Genomic DNA, 22,284 nt, shown 5'->3' with positions numbered 1-22,284 from the left:
CCTTTATGTGGCGGTGCCTGTCAGAGAGGCTGGAGGTGGGTCGGGCTGCTGGGTGAGGCTATTAGCCCTATGCTGGGGGAACGTTACCAGGCCCCAGTCTTCACCCACCAGCTGACTGACCTTCACAGCTGGAGGATAATTGGGGGACAGGCTGGTATCTCTGAGAGATTCGACATCCAGAAGTGCTTCCAGAACCATCAGAAAGCCTCCTTGCAGTGTAGACTTAAGGCCCTTTACTGTGCTTTCCTCATGAGAACTAGTTATCTGGATGAGGATACAAAAGTTCCCAGGGCCCAGGACTTATGTCTGGTCACCCAGTGCCCCCTGCCAGATCCCTGTGGGTGCCCATTGTATATAACTGCCTGCCTGTGTCCCCAGAGGAGCACATGTACTTGAAGATCAACAAGTTCCTGCTGTCACATCAGTCTCTGAATATGAACAAAGTTCCAGGCTTCTACCAGTTCTTCTACAGCTCTGATTTTGAGGTAATGCTTCTGATGGCTTCAGGGTTTTGAATTGGATTACTCAGCTGCTGCTGTCATTGTGAGATGTTCTCTGTTAATATTGCTGCACAGATGAGTCAATTGCATCAGCAGTGTTAACAATGAGGTCACGAAAATAAGAACTCATGCAGGCTCCAGAGTGAAAATACTCTTCATTCCAGGCATTAATTTTTAGATTCCAAAACAAACAAAAAAAAAACTCAGAATTCTACATTTTATGGCATTTTTTGTTACCATTTTTTAGTTGACTCACTGGGTTAAATATTAAATGTAGTTTTAGAGAACACTTAGCTGACTTAACACTGTTTAAACCTGATTTGGGTCCTTTAACCTGAAGAAATTGAATTAAAAAATGAGACTGCGGGTTGTTAATATAATCAGAAATGGGGATGGGGGCAGTCTTTTCCACCGCTCAAAGATAGTGGTGTCCAAAAAGTTATTAAGTACATGGTTTTAACCTATTTTAACAATAATTTGTATTTTGGGTTTTAGCAAAAAACCGAGCGAGAATGGGTGTTTGGAATCCTGCGGCAGGGCATCCGGGACAAGCACTGCTATGAGCTGTATGTCCGGCAGGGGATTTTCCATGTCATTCTGTCCTTCTTCAATAGCCCACTATGTGATGAAATGGCTCAGGTAAGCAGGTCCCCGTGGTCTGTTTGAGACTGAAAGATCAATTTTCTTTCTCAAGGTTTTATTTGGAAATGAAGCATGTGTGAATTCTAGCCCCAGCTTGGGCATGACTGCCATGCTCACTTGACATTGAACCTGGCTTTCAATTGGGAAAATGAGGTTTCTTACGCCTTTTCCTGTGGCCTGCATGCAGGACTAGCTCATTCACCCAAGGCTGGAGTGCGGTTGACGCTCAGTATTGTTTTTTCTCTGATGAAAAGCTTTCCCCTGTGGCCCTGTTATTGTGCCTTCTGCTGATGTTAAGGCCTCCTTCACCATTGAGAAGAAGGAGCTAGTAAGTGAGCATGAGTCTTTGCAGCTAAGAAGTCTGCAAATGCTTTACAACCTGTAAGTGTCTGCACTGCTGCAGCTGAGTTCCCCCAGAGCCTCCTGGATTTCATTTCGTGCACAGAAACTGCCTGTCATCCAATCAGGCTGGAAAACAAAGAGAGTTTAACTGACTTGCCTTGAGTTAATAGCAATTAAGAGAACCTATGCATTTTAACTATATCCCCTAGAACAGAGAGCTGATGTGTGTGTGTTTTCTAAATGTCATAGGTGGTTGGAAGAAGTAAATAGGAAAAACCTTTGGTGTTTTGATTAATTTCTAGGGTGGTTGGCTTTTGTTTCTGACATGTAAAATTTGGATAAATAGGAGTATGTTGTACTTAAGAAACAGATTTGAATAAGCTGGGTTACAGTGTTTTTAATATTTTTTTAATGAAATTTGAGATCTCTAAAGCACCCAGTTCACCTCCTTTCGAGATGGTAAAACTGACAAAGCTAAGTGGGCTCCCAGTAGTTCTCAACTAGGCCCGAAATGGATCTGCATTCTCGCCAGCCCAGGCTGCTCCATGTGATAACCCCAGGGCATTGGCAGCTCGGCCCTGTGGTTTCTGGGATGTGTCTTTTCTTGTGGGTCGGTTCCTCATCATGGTTTACAGAAGTGCCTGTGATGGCCATGGGCCCGTGATGGGCCATGGGTGCTCACGTCCTCTGGCTGTCACTTCTAGGGAAAGGTGTGTTCCCTCACGGCCACCTTTTTCTTAGACTCAGCCAAACTCCACTGACAGTAACGCTACCAGAGTAGCATACTGTCATGTTATACAAATTGTTCCTTTGATCAAATAAGTCAGGTTTTCCTTAGAAAGTAACTTTTTATTTGGCATTTTCAGAATTGGATTCTGGAAATACTACAGAATGCTGCCCAGGTCGCCAAATCTGCCTATGAACTCCTGCGGGACTACAGCCTCCTGACATGGATCGTGCACATCCTCGAGAGCAAGTGAGTCTCTTCTGCATGGGCCACCTGGGGCAGATGGACATGGGTGCAGCACAGGCGATAGGTGTGGATGGGGAATTCTGGTGAAGTCTCTGCTCTCAACAGCACAGTGTCCTCAGATGCCCTCCTGTGCTTGGCAGCGCCCAAGTGTCTTCTCCTTTTAAATTCTTCCCTAGAGTGTCTTGTCTGCTATGGAACAACCTTGACGTATTGCTCTTGATATTTGGCTGCAGCTCCCATGGCAGGTCCTCTGTCTCTGCTCCGTAGCCATCAGGTTCCTCCCTGGGTGGTCAGAAACAGGTCCAGTTACCTATCTAAGGCTTCAGAGAGTACAGCCCCTAAGGAAAAACCAATAGGCTCCAGTATCAGGAACCTTGTGTGACTTTGGGGAGGGTTACGGTACTTCAGGGTGGGCTCAGCTTCGTAGCTTGGGGAAGAGGAGCACTGGAGCTGTGTTGAGGCATGGAGTTAGGGATCATTTCCATTTCTAGGAAGCTTGTCCTTCTGGGTTTGTGGCTGTCCAGAAGCATGAAGACTGTTAAGAAGAGGGTCAGTCCTTTAAGGAACTACCAGACAAGCCTGCGGTATCCAAGCCATTGTGTCATTGTTTTTAAGTATTTTCTGAAATTTCTCTAAAAGAAAAGAATATCCTAAATCTAGAATGTCTTTGGACATCAACTTCAGAAGTATTTCAGATTGATGAGAGGCATAATTGGCTAATTCTTTGTTCCTGACTAATAACCTTATGGATTTAGAAAATGCTTTAGAAATAAATCTTATGCTTTTAAATTCATGTCTCAATAAATGGGACAGCTCTCCCTGTTCTCCTGTGGAGGCTCCAGGATTTTCCTTCAGGAGAACGTCAAGTCGTCTGATTAGAAAGGGTAGGCTGCATATACATTGAAGGCTGTAGAGGGGGATGAACAGACAGAATTATTGGCAGGGGAGGAGTAAAGCCTTCACCTGCCACTGCCCACTTCTGCCACGGTGGGTCTCCTTGAAGGGTGATGTTTGACCAGAGAGCCAAGATTGTGTGCTTTTGGTTTTAGGTTTCTGGAGACACCAATGCTCTCCAATATCATCTCCTTGGTGCACACACTGTGGGTGACCAACCTGGGGGACAAAGGAGTAGAGGTGGGGAGCCAGTTTCAGTGCAAGCCTGGGAGTCAGGATCCCCCAAAGCTGCTGGCTCTGCACATTGTCAACGAGTTCCTGTATGTGCTCCTTGTGCTCATGAGGCATCTGAGGTGAGCCGCTCACCCCTCTACTGCACCCTTCCCCTGTTGTATGTCCCAGTCCATTACTGCACTGCCCTCCCAGTTGTGTGTCCCAGGCTGTCACTGTATTCCCCCCCACTCCATTGTGTGTCCCCGGCTGTCAATGCATTGCCCCCCCATGTGTGTCCCCTGCATATGGCCCAGAAAGTCAGGCCACCACCTCTCAGCCTTCTTAGTGATGACTCCTTAGGTGGAGGTCTGACCGGGCTGGGTGTGAATTGGGCTACAGGGTTGGTGTCAGGCATGTGAGACTTCAGGAGATCTATTCCAGCTGTTTCCTCCTTCCCCCATCAACTTTTCAAGACTCCTTTTCAAAACCCTGACAATGTAACTTTTAAAAAAAATCTCTGACATGCCATACTATGTCAGGTTTAGCAGGTATGAACCATCTACCTTTGTGTTTTGATTCAAACTCTCAGTTAATTTGTATGTGCAGAATGTAGTTTCCATGACTGTACCCTGAGAAAGTCAGGGCATTCCCCTACCTGCCTGTCTGCCTTCATCACCTGTGATAACTCATTGGTTCTTGAATTTTCTTAAATATTCCATTGGTTTCATCTCATCCCTTGTAATAAAGCTCTTTGTCTCCTCAGGAGAGCTAAACTTCTCAGATGCACAGTGATCAAGAAACTATTCAGTCTGCTCTCATTTCTGATTTTGGAACCCAAAGATTGATAACAGTTGTAATCATAGAACGAAGCTTCTCAACAGAGAAACTAGAAACACCTAGTTTGGTTTACGTTGTTAGAAATTATGTTGTGTCAGTGCCAGATAGCCTTCTTATTTTGGAGTTGTTGGCAGACATGCTGTTCTTTGACAACTGATCATTATTTGACGCAATGCTTTTTTTTAATTATACGGAAAAATTTTAGATTTCTCAGTGACTTGGTCAGGTTTTGGCCCTGGGTGGCAATGGTTCCCCAAGGCGTTCCTGAGCCTTTTTCAGTTTCAGCCTGATAGTTCATGAGAAGGAGAAAACTTGGCAGTCCTGGAGCTGAGTTTTGTTAAGCTCCTGGTACCCTAACCCTCCGCTCTCTCAGCCTACCTATTTCACTTAGCAGAGTTTTCTGAAGGGGCTCTCTCAGCATGAAGTTTGGGCTCTGGGTCTCCCACCCTGGTTCTCTGTTTGGGGTATAGGGTTTCATGTCAGACAGCTGTTGTAAATCTGGATTGAGGGGTGGACTGTTTTCGTCTTGGGTTCTGTGACATTGGCAGCCACTCCAATCCCAGACCTCTGGAGGAGGAGGCAACTTTCGCTTCAGTCTCTGACTTTGGCTCCTCCACAGGCCCACCTTGGACATGGCCCAGGTGACCAGCTTTTTTGGGGCTCTCGACTCTGTGTTGAAGTACCGAGCTGCCATCACACAGGCCTTCCGGGAAATGAACCGGTTCACTGTGAACAAGGAGGTGCTTTCTACCAAGGATGTCCTTGTTCTCTTGCACAAGTGGAGCCTCATTGAAGGAGACATCAAGCTCCAGGATGATTTGAAAGCAACTGTTGAGAAATACGAAGTCAAGGAGCTAATGAGTGAGTTCTAGAGCTTGCGACTCCATGTAGCAGCTTCCCTAGAGCATATTCTCCTTCCTTCCAGGGCAGCCACCCTCTTTCCTGTTCAGAGGAGCCTTTTTAAAGCCAATGAAGCTTAAGAGACAATTCCATCTATCTCCATAGCCCTGGGAGGGATTGGCAGATGCTGTGGCTGGCTAAGTGAGGGGATGCCACTTCCATGCTTCTGAGACCTCAGTCTGGGTGCTGGCACCCCACCCCTGCTGGCCAGATCCTCAGTAGTAGAAATGCAGCTTCGGGGGTTGATTCATCTAGGATCAAAGCATGCAGGGCCAGCATGCGGTGATGCTTAAACAGCAGGCTCCCTTGAGAGGAAGGAGGAAGGCCAATTGCCAGCTGATTGGACATGTTTGTTAATTTGCCCAGCTTTCCAGATGTCCTGGGTCATTTGATTTAAATTTAAGGAAAAGAAAAAGGTCAGCGATATTGGCTGTCATCTGCCAGGGAGGCCTCAGTGGACAATGGAAGAGGTCCTGGATTTCGACTTGGAAGGCCTGGATTTGAGTTGCAGGCTGCCACTTAGCAGCATTATAAGCCTTTGGATGGGTCACTTTACCTTCCTCAGTATCAAGATGCTCCCCTGCAAAATTGGAGGGAAGTTAACAGCTGCTTGTGCACACTTCATCAGTGTAGTGTAGGTTAAAAGCAGACTAGAGGCAAACCTGGCACTGCCACTTTCACATGATTCCTCTTGCGTTTCCTCCTATAAAATGGGGGTGACACTGGCCCATTCCTGGAAAGGCTGTTGTATAGAGTGAGTTCATCATCATAATGGTAATAAAGATATTGACCACCTGCTGTGCCCCAAGCATGGGAGGATGGCACATTGGCAAGTGTGATGAGGTCATGCAAGCTCCTCCTTTTCCTCCCCCTTCCTTTTCCCATCTCCCCCTCCTCACGATTACCTGCCCTAGCATCTTTGGACCTGTGTGGAGAGGAGTACTGTGTCCTCTCTGCCTTTCCCCCACCCTCCTGCTGAAGGCTGCCTTTTTCCTCCTTGTGTGCATAACAGAAATGATCAAAGATAAGAACAAGCCTGTGGTGCCCACCCGAGCCAGAGGCCCCTGGAGCCGAAAGGGGAGGCCCTGGGAGGCAGAGGAGATGGCTGCCCCTAAGCTGAAGGCATCCAGCCTGCAGACCTGCAGGGGTTTCCTGAGGTCCACACTGACCCAGTGGGGGCCTGTGTTCCCCCACTCTGAGCTCAGGCAGGAGCCCACCGACCAGGCCCTCCCTGAGAGAGATGCCCCAGGTCCTGTAGAGGCTGCCGTTGCCCTGGTGGTCCGCTGGCTGCTGGCATCAGTGACTGGGCACCCACTTAGTGAGACAGAGGCCACAGGACTCCTCAGCTGGCTTCATACCCACATCCTGCCCCACCCGGTGGTCGTGGCTGACCTGCTCAGGGACAGTGGTGTGAGGAGTGGCCTGTTCAAGCTGTACAGCCAGCTCTGTGGAGCTGAGGGACTAATGGGGCCCACACTGTCTGCAGCCTGCCTGTTCAACACAGTCATGCTGCAGCTCCTGGAAGCCCAGGGCGCAGTGGAGAGCCCAGCTCGCCTGGCCGTCAAGGCCCTCTGCCATGCTGCTCTGCAGGAGGAGGATGAGGCCACACGAGGTAAAACTGGTTTCTTGGTTGGAGTGGGGCTGAGGGTGGGAAACAACTTCAGTTCCTTAGAGCCTCCTGTGCCCCCGTGAGAAATGTCTTCTCTTTACACTTTGGAGTCAGTAGTTAGGTAGCTACTTACTACACCACTAGGGTTGCAGAGGGCTTGTCCTTTGGCCCTGAATGCAAAGGGAGGGGCAGTCTTGGACTTCACTTTCAGGTAAAGGCTTTGGTGATGGTCGTGTTTACAGGCAGAAGGCAGGCACCCCACTCAGAACCTCCAAGTCCCACCAGGGAACTCTTCCACCCACAGAGAGACAGCTTTCCTGTTTTGATCAGTGACTTAACCGAGGAATTACATTTCATATCATGGCCAGATGTGTGTGCGTGCGCATGCACGCATATGCATGCACTTATCCAGTTTGCACTTGGTGATGTTTAGAAAGGTTTGAACAAATGAATGAAGGAATGCCAAGTACTTTAAAAGGCTGTAGAAAAGCACAAGGAGGCTGGTGTGGCACATGTGTGTGGCCTCAGTCTGGCAGAGGTGGGGGTGCCTCCTGAGCTTGGGTGGAAGAGGAGTGGGGAAGGCGAGGCACCAGCAGCCCAGACACCTCAACTCCCCAGGCAGCAGGGGTGAATTGGCTTCCTCCCCTCTGGCTGCATCCAGGGTATGGAGTCTTTTTGTCCATAAAACCTCCTCTTCTCAGGGCCATTGAGGAAATGATAAGAAAAGATACCATGGTGCCCTTCTCTAAGCCCCAAATCTGGTTTTTAGCCTGGGTCGTCAGGTCATGTGGCTTGGTGTAGGACTTTTTTTTCTTTTTTTTTTTTAATTTAAGAATGCACACATAGTCATCAGAAGAGACAGAAATTTTTAAATGGACAAAAAAGGGTTAACTCACAAGTTGCTGTTTTTATCTACATACTGGCCTCTGCTTGCCTAGTTGTGGGCTGTAGGTTTGGGTGTTTCTGCCTAACAGCCTCTTCTGGCACTTTACAGCCGCTGCAGCTTTCCTGACGTCACTGTACATCCAGGACATCTGGCTGGGAGCCCCACGGCCAGACACTCTCTTCACCCATACCCAGTTGATCCAGGAGACCACAGAGGAGGTACCAGGCGCTGATGGAGGCAGAAGCCAGGGCCCAGAGGAGGCCATTGTCATGCTGTCCAGAGACCTTGCGATCTATGCCCTGGACGCCTGACCCCTGCTGACTGGCACCTCAGCACCAGCTTCTGGAAGTTCACTTGCGTCAGGGGTTTCTGGGGAAGCATGTGAAATCCTGGATCGGATACACTGACCAATTCTCTGACAAGAAGAGTTGAGGAGTTTGTTTAATTGATCAATAAATAGTAAACTCTAGAGACTGAGTATGATATGGTTGGAGTTGAAGTGACTGTGTGGGCCTCAGGGCATGAGCCTTCAGGTGTTGAGTTGGCAGGACCCTGCCTCCCTGGGGCCCAGGTGCCCTCCAAAAGGCAGGACCTCACATTGAGGTGATATGTGAGTGCCCACAGGTTTCTCAGGTTGTAAACTACAATGTCAGAAAAGATACCGTTAAGAGCATCAAGATAGCTATTTAAAGTTTTTTTCTTGTAAAAAGTCATAAAGTTTTCCTTAACATTTTGACTTAGTTCCTGCCAGTGTTTATTGTTTTGTTAAATAAAAGGATTTTACACTAAATCCTTAATGTGTAAAATTGATTAAACATCTGCTTCAGGAAGGCAGCCTGCATTTTCTAAAGTTCTTTCAAAAAGTAGGTTTTTATAATTTGTTAATAAATGTCTATTTTTATAAGGATTTATAAAAATCCTTGGACTTTAACTGATCTTCACAGACTATTTTTATTCCACAGAGGCCTGTATTTCTAGGATATGAGGTTTAAAGGTTCACATAATAATTGATGTGATAGCAGACAAAAGTTACTCTGAAATTTCGCAGATTATACAGCCTAAATTATACCTTCCCCATTTAAAACTCTGCATGTCCTTGTGTCCCTTACACATGGCAGACTCCAGGGTCTGCTCTGTGGCTACACTGGCCCTGGCAGTAAATGGGACATCCTGTGTGTCCCTGGGAGGTAGCTTTGTGAGATCTGATCACTGAGAATGGCTTGGCTTTGTCCTAAACATTTACATTTTCATAGACCATCTGTGTTCCTAGAAACCTTATTTTATTTTATTTTTTTGGGGGGGGGTGGGTTGTGCATGGTCTGGGAATCAAACCTCTCCCACATGTAAGTTGAGCATTCCACCACCTAAAAGCTTTTTTTTTTAACCATTTAATATCTTAGCTAAGGCAGAAATCACACTTACTGGCCTACAGTTCCGTTAGCACAAATAGAGGCCATTGCGTAAAAGGAAGAATCTGCTCAACCTCCCTTGTCTCCCTTCCCCCAAACCCCAAAAAAACCCATTACAATGTTGTTTCAGGATATTTTGAAGTTGAAATCCTGCAGTTGGTTCAGTTTGGTTTGGAGTCACATAAACATGGTTATACCACAGGTTACATTTTGATTTCTCTTCATCTTAAATTTTTCAGCTCTCTGTACCAGTTTAAAAATATTATTTACCCCAGAATAAACATATTTTAATCCTGATTTGATCTTGTGGAGGCAACCATTTGTTTTCAACCTAATTCAGTGCTGTAGAACAGAAAGTTTTGATTCAATTATCTCCATGAAGGTGAGCCACATTTAATTGTGGGTGTGATCTTTTTTGCTGATTAGACGGATTATGTGGCTCCATCATTAGATGGAGATGTGACTACACCCATTCCGGGAGAGTCTTGATTAGTTTACTGAAAGCCTTTAAAAGAGGAAACATTTGGGAAGAGTTAGAAATGACAGAAGCCTCAGAGCCAGCAGAGAGAGAGTGTACAGGAACTTCAGAGCTGACACAGATGCTACCTCCTAGAGAACAGATGTTTGGAGATACATGGAGCCCAGCAGATGAAACCATGAAATGTTAAGCCAGAGTGTGAAGAGAGCCAAGTGAAGCCATGAGATGAAGGCAAGCCTCAGAGAAGCAAAGGGAGGAACTGCCTCAGGAACTGGCTGAAAGCAGTGGAGCCCAGGAGGAAGGGACCAGCAGATGGCAGCCACATGAGTACCCAGCTGACAGAGGTGTTCCTGACACATCAGCCTTCCTTGAATTAAGGTATCGCTCCCTGGATGCCTTAGTTTGGACATTCCTATAGGCTTAGAAACTTAAACATGTAACTTACTAAATTCCCCTTTTAAAAAGCTGTTCCAGTTCTGGTACACTGCATTCCGGCAGCTTGCAAATTCCACGCCCCACTTTTTCAAACTAGGCAAAAATAAGGGAATGCTAAGCACAAAATTCTGGACAGTAGTTCTAAGAAGGAAAAGTGGGAGATAGGGTTGAGGAGGTGTATACATAAGGACTTCAAGAGTGTAAAAATGTTCTATTTCTTAATCAAATTGAACAGCATAAATTATTGGGGTTTTTTCTTCTTCACATTTTAACATCTCTGAAATTGTCCTTTTGCTATGTTTTCAGTTTTCTATAAGGCACAAGAGTGACATATGACCAAAATTAAAGCTATGAAAACTTGTAATTTTAGATAAATTGTCACAAGAACCTTTGGTTATATGACATCCCCACTTCATGAACACACTGAAGCTCAGAGAACATAACTTGGAACCTCAGCAGAAGAGTGAGCTACCGTACCAGCCCAGCTCTTGGTAAAGCCCTGCCTGAGGATGGAGGTGGGCAAAGCAAACAAAGGAGACAGGGACACCACAGGAACTGAGGGCACCTGCCTGCACCACCAGGTATATAGCTGCCACTCCCAGTGTATCAGTTCTGTTGGTGGAGATTTGGGCTCTTCCCCTCTGACCATCCAGGGGAAAAGGGGGTGCAGTAGCATTTTGTACAGTTAGAACAGGCGAGTAATTTCACCCCTAGGTCTGTATTACACAGAAAACTCATACTCTAGTATGAGTCTTGCCATTGCTTTGTTATGAAGGAACAAAACTTTGTAACATGGAGGGGGTGCATAATGGAGCATCCCAGCCTGCTCTCCAACTTTCGGCTCTGCCGAGCATGAGTGAGATGGGGCTCCCTTTCCCTGGGCATTGCTGCAGCACATGACATCACAAAACACCGAGGTGGCTACCAGTCTGCAGGACATGGCAAAAACAGAACACAGCACAACACAGCATGACACTTTGATATTTATTGAATATCAAGTGGAATAGTCTCCCTGGGGATACTCCCCAGAGGTCACCTCGTCTGCTGTCTCTGAAGTCAGGGCACTGATGTTCGCACCCTGGTGACGCTCAGCTGACCCCACGACAAGGCTCACATCTGTTCTGTGGGCTGACGATGATTTAGTTAACCTGGCTCTCAGGCCCCTCAGGAATGACGTGAGCCTACTCGGACCCTTTTTTGTGGAGCCCGAACTGGCAGTGGATCCACCCGTCCTGGACTTCCCAGAAGACCTGGAGTCCTTTGCAGGGAGCATGTGGCTAATGCCCTGGTTAAGGGAAGGGCGCTCACTGCCCTGATGTTCTTTTTGCTTAAGATCTTTCCTGGTGGATCTGTGGCTAGAGAAGGACCAGCCTGATGACTGTCGGTCAACTTGGTGTCTGGTCTTCTGTTCCCTCTCCCTGTTCTTCCGGGCCGCGGCCTTGGCCTGGGAGACTCGTCGGTCGGCCTGCCTCCTGTGCAGTGTTCTGGCCTTGGCTCACTGAGCTGGAGATAGGCGATTCTGCTGCTGTTGGGACTGCAGCTATTTCTACGATGCTCTTGATGGTGGATGTCCTGGCAATCACCATACCTGTGCTGCTCTCGAGAGAGACTGGCCAACGCTGCTGTGCTGGAGGTCCACTCGGATGTCTTGCTTGCTGCCCCAGCACCGGCCACCGGCCACCTTGATGTTCTTCGCAGGCATGCTGATGACACCCGCCATGGCCACATGGCTCTTGCTTCCTCTTGGGCCCCTGGAGGCGGCTCCTGGTCCTGTCACAGTATTTTGCACAGAACTTGCAGACGTAGATGTCATCACGCTCACCACGGCGCCTGCTGCGCTGCCCTTTCTTGCCGCCCCTGCTGTTGCCCAGGATGCTGCATGCTGTGCCGGTTTGAGGGTGGTCATGGCAGGCCTGCTGGGCTCTCTATAATTCATTCCTTCACCCCCAGCAAAACCTGCAGAGGAGGCCCAAGACACGTTAGAGACAACACGGAGGCTCCTGATGTCATCCCATTCTCCGTGGAACTCAGCTGGTGTGCTGGCCTGGTCCTCTTCCTCCAGCTCTGGCATGCATATCATGTCCCCTGTGGGAACGGCATAAGTACCACTGTTACTCTCCACAGGTGGGCACAGGAGGTAAATGATTTTTTCCCAGTACAGGAAAAGGTCTTCCTGAGCATCCAGAGGAGGACACAGCTGCAGGTAAGAAGAGCGGCCAGTGGCGAACTTCAGGCACAGCTGCTGTTTCTCCCGGTCATGAACCGACAGCCTGATGAGCTCCATGGTCTTCTCAGCTTGGCGGCCTCTCCCCTGGGTGGTCTGGCCCCTGCGGGTGATGGGTCGGGCCAGCAGCATGACATCGGGGATGGGCAGGAGGGGGCTGGTGCACACGATGCCCACGGTCACATTTGGATTCGGTTGTGCACATCAATCACCTCTCCCTTCCGGGTGACCTGAATGAAGTCGCTCTCAAACATGGGGGCGTACTTAAACATATCGTACTCCCCCTTGTACAGGTGGCGCTGCAGCTTGCCCATGGCGGTGTTGAACAGGCCCGCTACAGGCCCGTTCCGCACCGTGTAGTAGGGGAGCTCACCGCGACCGCTCATGATGACACTTGAGTAGCAGCAGCAATACCACACAGCGGGGCACTGGGTCTCCCTTGGCCTCATGGGCGATGAGTCAGTAGCACACCGGAGTACAGGGGTGTAGTTCTCCAGCTGTTCTTTCCACTGGGCTCTACCCCACAGGACCCCAGAGCCTCCCAGAGGGCAGGATGGGGAGTGGGGGGCTCAGCGGATTGCCGGCACAGGGGATGCTGCAGGTGCTCTGAATCTGACCCCGAATTTCCTCCAAGTCACAGCGACAGAGAGTGGGCTCCTAACAAATGAATATGATTGCTGAATTATTAAATTGATGTCTCTTTTAGTCTCCAGTATCTTAGAACAGATTGAAGTAAAAACCTAAAACTGGGGAATTGTAACCCATGCCAAACTCTGAAATCTATTCTACAACTAACAGTGGTGCTGTGCTTTGAAATTTATTGCTTTTTTGGATGTATGCTATTTTTAACAAAAAAGGAAAAAAAAAAGTAGATTGTGATGATAAAAAAACAATTTATGCCTTCTAGCCTCCTATATTCTAGAGCAGCTAGAAGGAAAAATATGAGAGGATCGTATGGTAGCTTGTGACAAACCCTGGGATCTGTTCTGTAAGTATCTGTTGAAGAGTACTTTGAAAACATTTGTTTTTTCTTTCTTTGCTTTGTATATATGTTGCATTATACAATAAAAAATTAAAAATATACAATAACAGCAGCGGAAAAAAAAATGAATGTTACCTTCTGAGCCAGGTTTAAAATAAACTTCGGGTGACTGAAAAAATAAATAAATAAAAAATAATACGGATATGTATTACACTTTTAGGACCACAAGGAGAAAGCCTAAAAGAATATAGTCCAAACCGTGAATTTAGTACTTAACATCTTTCCTTACTGATGAAATGTTAAAAAGACTGTGGACTGTAAAATAAAATATAAAGGCAAAACTCTGAAATTCTAATTCAGTCGCAGCCCATCTTTGAAAACAGGAAGACTGTTTAGTTCTTATGACTATGGGCATGAGAACCAGATTTCCGGGGTTCGAATTCAAGCTCTGCCTCTTATCAGGATATGTTCTTTAACCTTTTTGCGTCCTTTGTCCTCATTTCAAAATTGGGATAACAATGGCCCCTACCACCCCACCCCCCCACCCCGATGGTTATAAGCTCTGCCCTAGGCCTTCCTTTCTTCATTAAGAAGACAAGACAGACTTATTCTCAGATTGGGGTGATACTAGTCTTTGTGCACACATAGCGCCTTCCAGGTGAGATGTCTCAGTAGCTTTGTGTCTAAATAAACTGCTACTCCATGACCCCTGTCGTTGACAACATGAAGTGAACAGAAGCTCTCTGAGCCCCAAATTTCTGACCCCTAAAATGAATGAGATAATGTCTATTCTAGTTCTATGCCATTATAATTCTATCATTTAACAGAATTTCCATATGGCAGTCACCTATGTAAGGGCTTCTCGGGAACACACAGTCCAGGGTTCTTACCTGCCCAAGGTACTTAAAGATGCATGATAAAAGTTGATCCTGTGCTTGAGCGGACAGCAAAGATCCATCGGGAAATTATGAACCAGCTCCCTCACCACAGTTTTTCCTGCTTCCTCAGCAGAGTCTAGGAGGGTTTGAAAAAATAAAATGAAAATTTCAAACTCAAACCTCAGCAATGACTAAAGGGTAAAAACTGGACAGTATGATTTCACATGCCTAATGGCAACTCAGAAAACATTTTAAATTAACACCTGACATTGTAAGAATTCGAGAGTTTTTCCATGCAGAGGAGGACTCCAAGAGACGTTCTCTCATGCAACACGCAAGGGGTTTATTACCACACATGCATGGGGCTCACTGAACACGCAGGAACAGAGAGCGCCCCAAGCCTGGGTTTGGGGAAGCTTTTAAGGGGTAGGAGGAGGGGGGTGAGGGTTGAGCATGGGTCATAGGTGCTGCTTCATGCAAGAAGCAGATAACAAACATTTTGCAAGAAGCAGCTAACAAACATTTTGCAAGAAGCAGATAACAAACATTTTTCGTGCATGAGTCATGGGAGCTGCTTCATGCAAGAAGCGGCTGTCTCGTTGTGCAAAACTCCCTTACTCAACCTTCTCAGTTGCATTCTTAGATAAACTTCCTCTGGCAGTTACAACCTTGCATAACCAAGGCAGCAGATAACCGCCCCTGGGAAGTTCCGGGTTGTTTTTCTTAGCCTGATGGGGCCCATAACTCTTTTCTTTACAATTCTTAACTCACACCAAATGCATAGCAGTGAATATAAAATGACACAAATGCTTTTGCTGGATATTTCTATCATTCAGAAGCTAAAATATATGTAAATAGCTAAATTAAGCAAGAAAAATTAGCTACTGTTAAGCTTTATAAAATCCTTCTTTACAACATCATTCCAGAAAAATAAAAAAACCCCAAAACAATGATCAAAATAAAAGAATACCCTAAAGAGGAGGAAGTTTAAAGGTGTATTTTTTTTAAAAGCTTAAGATGACTTAATTTCTCTTGCTCTTTTGAATAAAATTCCACACTCAGGAGGGTTTTATTAAGCCCCCGAGGTTTCTGGCATTGGGACATACAAAAACATGTTCAAAACAAGAGAACATCAGCACGTCACAAAGATGAAAGGACGTAAAATAACAGGCTCTTGAGAAGTAAATCAGATAAGTTATTATAAAGTTAAGAGGAAATGTGAGCCTTTGCTTGGAAAATTAAAATGTACACTGGCCTTGGGTCAATCTGAGAGCAAAGGTTTGACTGAACCCTTCAGACCGCTACAAAATAAAAATATGAGGTCCCTCGTAAACTTGGTTTCTAAAGTAAACGTAATAAACCTTGAAACTCCAAAAGCTGGATATGAAAGAAAGGAAAAAGAAGTTCAAAATAACGGGGTGGAGAGAACCTAGTCCCATCCTATAAATCCATCAGGGAAGCAGTGCAGGGAAGAATCAAGACATCATTCAGCTGAAGGACTAACATTCTTTTGCATACAATAAAACATATCAAGAGACCCCAGAGTAAAGATTAGGAAAAAAATCTTATTGTGAATACTTAAATTTTTAAATTTATCACGTCAACTGGGGAATAAAACTACAAGCCAACAGAAACAAAGCTGGGGGAATTGCGATGGGTGTTATGACAGAGGGGACTATGGTCCCATGAGCCCAATCTGGACACTTAATGCCCAACCCCGTTGCTTCCTATGAAACGGAGATCAAAGGATATTAAGGAATGACGAGAAAGAAAGACACAGACGGGTTCAGGGGGTCTGAAGCTTACCTTAGACAAACAACAGACATCAGACAATTTTATCTTAACCAGATCCTGCTTATATAATGCAGGATGACAAAAGGCGTGCATGCATTTCCTGAGGGAACAAAGTTCTTATCTCTCAGTGCTCTTCCTTCATACTTAAAATAACCATTTGGGGTAAACAAACATTCTCTTCCTCCTGGACTGTTCTACATAAATCAGATAACAGAAAGTAGTTCACTGCCACCGCCACCCTAATGCCATCTACTCCCAACTAGTTCCGCAGGTCTTATGTTAATCCTATCTCCTACATTTTCCCTCTTTCATTTTATTAGCCGAGGTGACTGTGCCTGTAAGAGAGAAGTGTGGAGAAAGTGTAGAAAGGAAGACTATGAGTAAAGATAAAAAGAAGGAAAATTAGATATGACATATAAAATCCAGAAGGCAAAAGAGTAGAAGAAAGTACTACCCATGCAGTAATAACACTGAATGTTAATGGATTAAACTCTCCAATCAAAAGACACAGTCTGGCAGAATGGATTAAAAAACAGGACCCATCTATATGCTGTCTCTACTCAAAGGACACAAGGCCAAGGACACAAATGGACATTTACACACCCATGCTTACAGCAGCATTATCAACAATTAACAAGAGATGGAAACAGCCAAAATGTCCATCAACAGACATTTGGCTAAACAAACTGTGACATTTACATAAGATGGAATATTGTGCAGCTGTAAGACAGAATAAACTTATGAGGCATGTAACAACATGAATGGACCTTAAGGACATTATGCTGAGTGTGATTAGCCAGAAACAAAAGGAAAAATAGTGTATGGTCTCACTGATACGAACTGACATTAGTGAATAAACTTGGAATATTTCCTTGGTAACAGAGACCATCAGGAGATAGAAAGTGGGAAAGATATTGGGTAATTGGAGCTGAAGGGATACAGACTGTGCAACAGGACTAGATACAGAGACTCAGAAATGGACAGCACAATATTACTGTAATACAATTATGTTAAAACACTGAATGAAGCTGCATATGAGAATGACAGAGGGAGGAGGGCTGGGGCTTAAATGAAATCACAAAGAAAGATAGACGATAAAGATTGAGATGGTGTAATCTAGAAATGCCTAGAGTGTATAATGACAGTGACTAAATGTACAAATTAAAAAAATGTTACTGCATGAGGAAGAACAAAAGAATGTCATCACTGCAGTGTGCTGAAGAAAATAGATGGTACTTAATATTTTAAAATTCCAACTAATGTGTGAGACTAAAGCAAAAAATGTTTACTTGGTACAAATCTATACTTTGACTAGTGCATCTCCTAATATAACTTATGTAGATAGTTGATTGAAGACCTTAAGTACATGGAACTTTGTATAGGACGTGAGATTTTGTTGCTTTGTTCTTGTGATGCCCTGATGAATCCCAGAGTGATTTGATCAGTTAGTGGAAAAGCATTTGCAAAGTCCCCTTAGGGGAATGGTGAAAACGGGGGAAAACGCAACTTCCCCAAGTTGAATTCTTGATATTCTCACAAGCAGTGTGGACAACCAAAGCTATAGACTGAGCCCCCAGTCTTGGAGTTTGTTCACATGAAACTTAACCCCACAGGGGATAGGTCAAGCCTACTTAAAATTAAGCCTAAGAGTCACCCCCAAGAGAACCTCTTTTGTTGCTCAGATGTGGCCTCTCTCTCCAGCCAACACAGCAAGCAGACTCACCACCCTCCCCCTGTCTACATGCGACATGACTACCAGGGGTGTGGATCTTCCTGACAGCGTGGGACAAAAATCCCAGAATAAGCAGAGATTCAGCATCAAGGGATTGAGAAAACCTTCTGGACCAAAAGGGGGAAGACTGAAATGATACAAAATGTCAATGGCTGAGAGAGTCCAAACAGAGTCCAGAAGTTATCCTGGAGGTTATTCTTATGCAGTAAGTAGATATCACCTTGTTATCCAAGATGTAATGGAGAGGCTGGAGGGAACTGCCTGAAAATGTAGAGCTTTGTTCCAGTAGCCATGTTTCTTGATGATGATTGTATAATGACAGAGCTTCCACAATGTGACTGTGTGATTGTGAAAACCTTGTGTCTGCTGCTCCTTTTATCTACCTTGTCAGCAGATGAGAGGAACATATGGAATAAAAATAAATAACGGGGAGCAAATGTTAAAATAGATTTAGTTTGAAATGCTAGTGATCAATGAAAGGGATCAGTAAGGGGTAAGGCCTGTAAAATTTTTATTTTTCTGTTTGTTATATTTTTCTGTTGTGTTTTTACTTCTTTTTCTGAATTGATGCTAATGTTCTGGGAAATGATCATGCTGATAAATATGCAGCTACGTGATGATATTGTGAACTGCTCAGTGGATGTGTTGGGAATGTTTGTTTCTTGTAATTTTTTTTAATTAATAAAAAATTAAAAAAATATTCTATAGTTAGGTTTTATTTGGGGAGGGAAAGGTACTCCAAATTTGTAAAAAAATTTATGTGCATTCCTATTTAATACTCATTTAACAAATATCTGCTGACACCTGTTGGGTGGGGGTAAAAGAGTAGAAAGGCCTTGCCTACACAGGGCCAACATTTCAATGAATTTTACCTTCAGTAAAGTCAACTTTTAAGCCTGACATACTTGGAGTATATTATCACAAATTCTCTGACCATCAAAAGTTAGGAAATATTTTGTTACTCTGATAATCATCCCTAGTGAACTTTACAAGACACTGTTCAAAACAAGTTGCAACTACTGGTAAGACAATTTATGTACCCATTAATCGAAAACAAATCATTTCTAAAATAATTTGTAAGGCAATAAGCAGTCTTAACTGCAGCATTGCTACAGGGTCTCAAATTATGGCACTGCAAATGGAAAGGAAAATTACTGCATCATAATTCTCTTATAAACCAAACTATAAAAATCATATTGTGAGATGCAGTTATGTTTTCTAAACGCCGTTATCAAGATACAGTCAACTGAATACATGACAATGATTCCCATTCTGTAACTGCATTTTATATCAACGGTCAAGTTGTCGTCATTCTCCCCGCCCCCCCGTAGCCCCCCCGCAACCCCCCCCCCCCAGTCGATTCTGATGAGTAGGATGTGGGCGCTACACTCCAAGTGCAGCACCTGGAATGATCTGTGCTAGAACTACTTTGTTCCCGGTTTGGGGAGGTTTTCATATGTAAATGTTGTCGTAGACAGGAGCCCAGGATTAACTACCTCGGGAGGGGGTGCGACGGTTGGGGACCGGAGGCTAACGCCGGATTTCTAGCGGACTTAGGCCGAGCAAATACTTTTTTTTCTCACTCAACTTTTTAGGTGTCACTTTGAGACCAGAGCCTCTAAGAGGGTTACGTTCACCACTCGAAATAAGTAGTCACCCCGTCTGTTTATTAACCCCATTTCCCAGGTGCAGGAATCCCGGAGGAGACGGGTGAACACCCTCTCCAACTCCTCCCCGGCCTGGGATCAGAGTCCAGCCGTCGACGTGCAGCGGCCTGAGCAACAGGAGAAGCGAGACCGCCGCTCCGCCAGCCCCACAACCGGCAGATGCTCCCGCTTCCCCGCCCCCAACCCTACTCGCCCGCCCGCGCCTCTTTCTTAGCCCCTTGCTGACTCCCGGCACCGCGAAACCAATAACCGGGCGTGAGCAAAGAGCGAGCGCCCCTGAGCACTTACGGGGTGAAGTTAGAGGAATAGGCCGGGACCGGAGCTGTGGGAGGTCCGCAGGGGGCGCGGAGGGCCGCTCCAGGTCGCCGCCCCAGGGCAGGCGGTGGGGGAGGGGTGTGGGGTCAGCTCCCGGGGCTGCCGCGACCTCTCCGGGCCCCAAGCCGCTCTGCGAAGGCCTCGCCGCCTCGGAACCCGGGCAGGAAGCGTCCCCACCCCAACCAATGCTTTAAATCTCGGGCGGCGGGAGAACCAGTGCCCCGGCCCCGGCGGCAGGCCCGTCATCCCCGTGCCCCAAGCACCCCTTACCTCCTGGTTGAAGGCGTTGACGGCGTCCATGTTCGCGCTGCTGCGGCGGCTGCTGCGGGCCCGCCGGTCACATAGACCTTACGCCGCGGCGGAGCGAGCCGGGGAACCGGCTGGGCCTGGGGGACGGGGAAGAAGCGGCGAGCGGCGGGGCCAGAGGCCGAGGCAGGAAGAGGCTGCGGCCCAGGCAGGCGGGCGGGCGGGCGGCTGAGGCAGAGGCGGAGGAGTGGCGTGCCCCAACTCAGTCCCGTTCGGAGGGTGAAGAAAAAGAGGCGGCGGCGCTGGGCTCCAACATGTCCGTTTGGCGGTTGTGGTTCCGGCTGCGCTCTGCATCTCGCTGACACGGCCCCGCGCTCCCTCACGCACTGACATGCACTGGCTCACACTGGCCAGACCGGCGAACGGGAGGACCTCTCTCTCCCTCGGCAAGGGCCCGAGTCCACGCCGCGCGGAGCACCCTGGGACGGCTCAGGCCTCCCAGTGCTTCCTGTGCCCGGCTCCCGCCCCGCCCCGCCTGCGCTGGCCCCGCCCCGCCTCGCAGCGCGCCCGGCCGGTGGCACGTGACAGCCGCACGCCGGGTGCTTTCCCGCCGGCCTTCGGGCAGCTTCGGCACCAAGGGGCGCGGAGAACACTGGGGAGCCGGGGGAGCCGAGCCCAGGGCCGGAGACTGACCGCGGCCAGGCCCTCTCACCTGCGTGCTCCCGTCCGACGCTGCTCTTCCAGGCTTCGTTTCTTTAAGCCGTACTGCCCAAGCAGGCCCTGCACCCGTGCTGTCCGCGAACACGAAGCGTTTCCCTGGTACAAAGGGCGCAGGATTTAACCTCAGCGCGCTGGCGATATCCTCACACGCTCTTGTGAACTCTGCTGGGAAAAAAGCCTCTGTGGATGCAGTCCTATGTCTGTTTTAATTGTATGGCTTCATTCTGCCGAGCTGAAGCACCAAGAAGGACCTGGCGGTACGGTATAGCCAGCACGGGCCTAGAGGAATTCCTGTGCAGCCTTGTGCCCGCGGCGAGGTGGGTTGACCAGTACTTGATACTGATTCTCTTGATTCTCTTGATACTCTTGGTTCTCTTGATACTCTTGGTTCTCTTGATACTCTTGATACCGATTCTCTTGATACTGATACTCTCATTTTTGACTAAATAAAATTTCTACTAAAGCTTTATAATAACATTTTTAATTACACGCTTAATCATGTACATAGCCAAGTGAACCTTAGAATTATTTGACGTTCTCTTCCATAATCCCAGATTTGGATTGAAATTACATTAAATAATGACAAAGCAGGCACCCTATTGGCACATTCAATCCAGGAATATGGTGTGTTTCTTTTCATTCGAGTTATTTTTCAGTTCCTGTTATAATTTTTCCCATTATGGGTTTGCAAATTCCTTCATGTTTTTACCTCTTGATTCATGTTTTGTTTTCTTTTTCGTATTTTCAATATGATCTTTTTCCTGTTGTATTTTCTAAGTGGTAAGACAGGTATGTAGAAGAGCTTTTAGTTTTTGTGTACTAACCAAATTGTTAAATTCTTAGTTCCAAAAATTTATTATCTTGGTTAAAAGGTTGCAACTCTCTTTATTGACGCTTTAATTTTATAAGACTTTATTTGAAGGGTCATCATTATTGAGAAGAACGTTTCACAACAATGCTTGGATTTTTTCTTTTTTTGGCATTTTCTTTTAATATTTCCTTTTGTTTCATTTTAGGCTCTTTTCACTTATGGATATGAAACCTCCCATCTCTCGAGCCAAGATGATTCTCATTACTAAAGTTGCTATTGAAGCTGTTAAGGTAAGAGTAAAATAAATATATTCAATGTAAGAAATGGGTTTTTGAACACATTTGAACATGTTTCCAAGTGTGAACATTAATCTTGTGGTTAGTTCAGGATTGAATCAAAAACACTAACCGTTTTTTGCTGAAGACAAATGTAACTCTGCCTTTGCATTATAACATTCTATTTCAAAGTAGTTTTTCTTAATTCCGTTTAATTCTTAAAATTAGCCAGCTGGTTTTTTTTTTTTTAACGTTTTTTTATTGTTAAATATAACACGTAAACAAGGAAAAGAAAGAAAAAACAATGAATTTCAAAAAACGCTTCAGCAAGTAGATACAGACAAGATTTCAGAGTTTATTATGGGTTACCATTCCACTATTTCAGGTTTTTCCTTCTAGCTGCTCCAAAACACTAGAGGTTAGAAGAATATTTTCTTTCTTTTTTTGTGAAAAATAACATGCAAAAAGCAAATTTCAAAGCACATCACAACAGTTAGTTGTAGAACAGGTTGCAGAGTTTGG

The 22,284-nt window shown here is 46.0% G+C and overlaps 1 protein-coding gene, 1 long non-coding RNA gene and 1 pseudogene across 17 annotated transcripts in view; 2 read left to right on the top strand and 1 right to left on the bottom strand.

The window, feature by feature from the left end:
• Window positions 1-10,223, top strand: part of URB1 (URB1 ribosome biogenesis factor) — a 100,298-nt gene extending 90,075 nt beyond the window's left edge. For 2 of the 7 annotated variants that reach the window (XM_077118836.1, XM_077118835.1), the window contains exons 33-39: window positions 379-485; window positions 996-1,139; window positions 2,351-2,460; window positions 3,507-3,704; window positions 5,021-5,262; window positions 6,314-6,913; window positions 7,905-10,210. In XM_077118836.1, coding sequence (XP_076974951.1) covers window positions 379-485; window positions 996-1,139; window positions 2,351-2,460; window positions 3,507-3,704; window positions 5,021-5,262; window positions 6,314-6,913; window positions 7,905-8,107 — 1,604 coding nt within the window. In that variant the 3' untranslated portion in view covers window positions 8,108-10,210. Of the gene's footprint in view, window positions 1-378; window positions 486-995; window positions 1,140-2,350; window positions 2,461-2,948; window positions 3,042-3,506; window positions 3,705-5,020; window positions 5,263-6,313; window positions 6,914-7,904 lie in introns of all 7 variants that reach the window. The other 5 variants (XM_077118838.1, XM_077118833.1, XM_077118834.1 and 2 more) reach the window with 5 other exon arrangements.
• Window positions 8,611-20,463, bottom strand: LOC143648604 (Golgi-associated RAB2 interactor protein 4-like; annotated as a pseudogene). Its single transcript, XR_013158657.1, has 3 exons — window positions 19,981-20,463; window positions 14,215-14,338; window positions 8,611-12,999 (listed from the first exon to the last, which is right to left on the bottom strand). The product of XR_013158657.1 is annotated as a Golgi-associated RAB2 interactor protein 4-like (transcript).
• A 77-nt stretch (window positions 20,464-20,540) lies between these two features.
• LOC143648606 (uncharacterized) overlaps window positions 20,541-22,284 on the top strand; it is an 88,290-nt gene continuing 86,546 nt past the window's right edge. For all 9 annotated transcript variants that reach the window (XR_013158664.1, XR_013158660.1, XR_013158666.1 and 6 more), the window contains exons 1-2: window positions 20,541-20,993; window positions 21,693-21,777. This is a non-coding gene — a long non-coding RNA (uncharacterized LOC143648606). The remainder of the gene's footprint in view (window positions 20,994-21,692; window positions 21,778-22,284) is intronic.

Source organism: Tamandua tetradactyla, chromosome 10, assembly GCF_023851605.1.
Source record: "Tamandua tetradactyla isolate mTamTet1 chromosome 10, mTamTet1.pri, whole genome shotgun sequence".
NCBI classification, from domain to species: Eukaryota; Metazoa; Chordata; class Mammalia; order Pilosa; family Myrmecophagidae; genus Tamandua; species Tamandua tetradactyla.
Note: the sequence above shows the minus strand (reverse complement) of the source record. Positions and strands in the feature narration are given on the sequence as shown.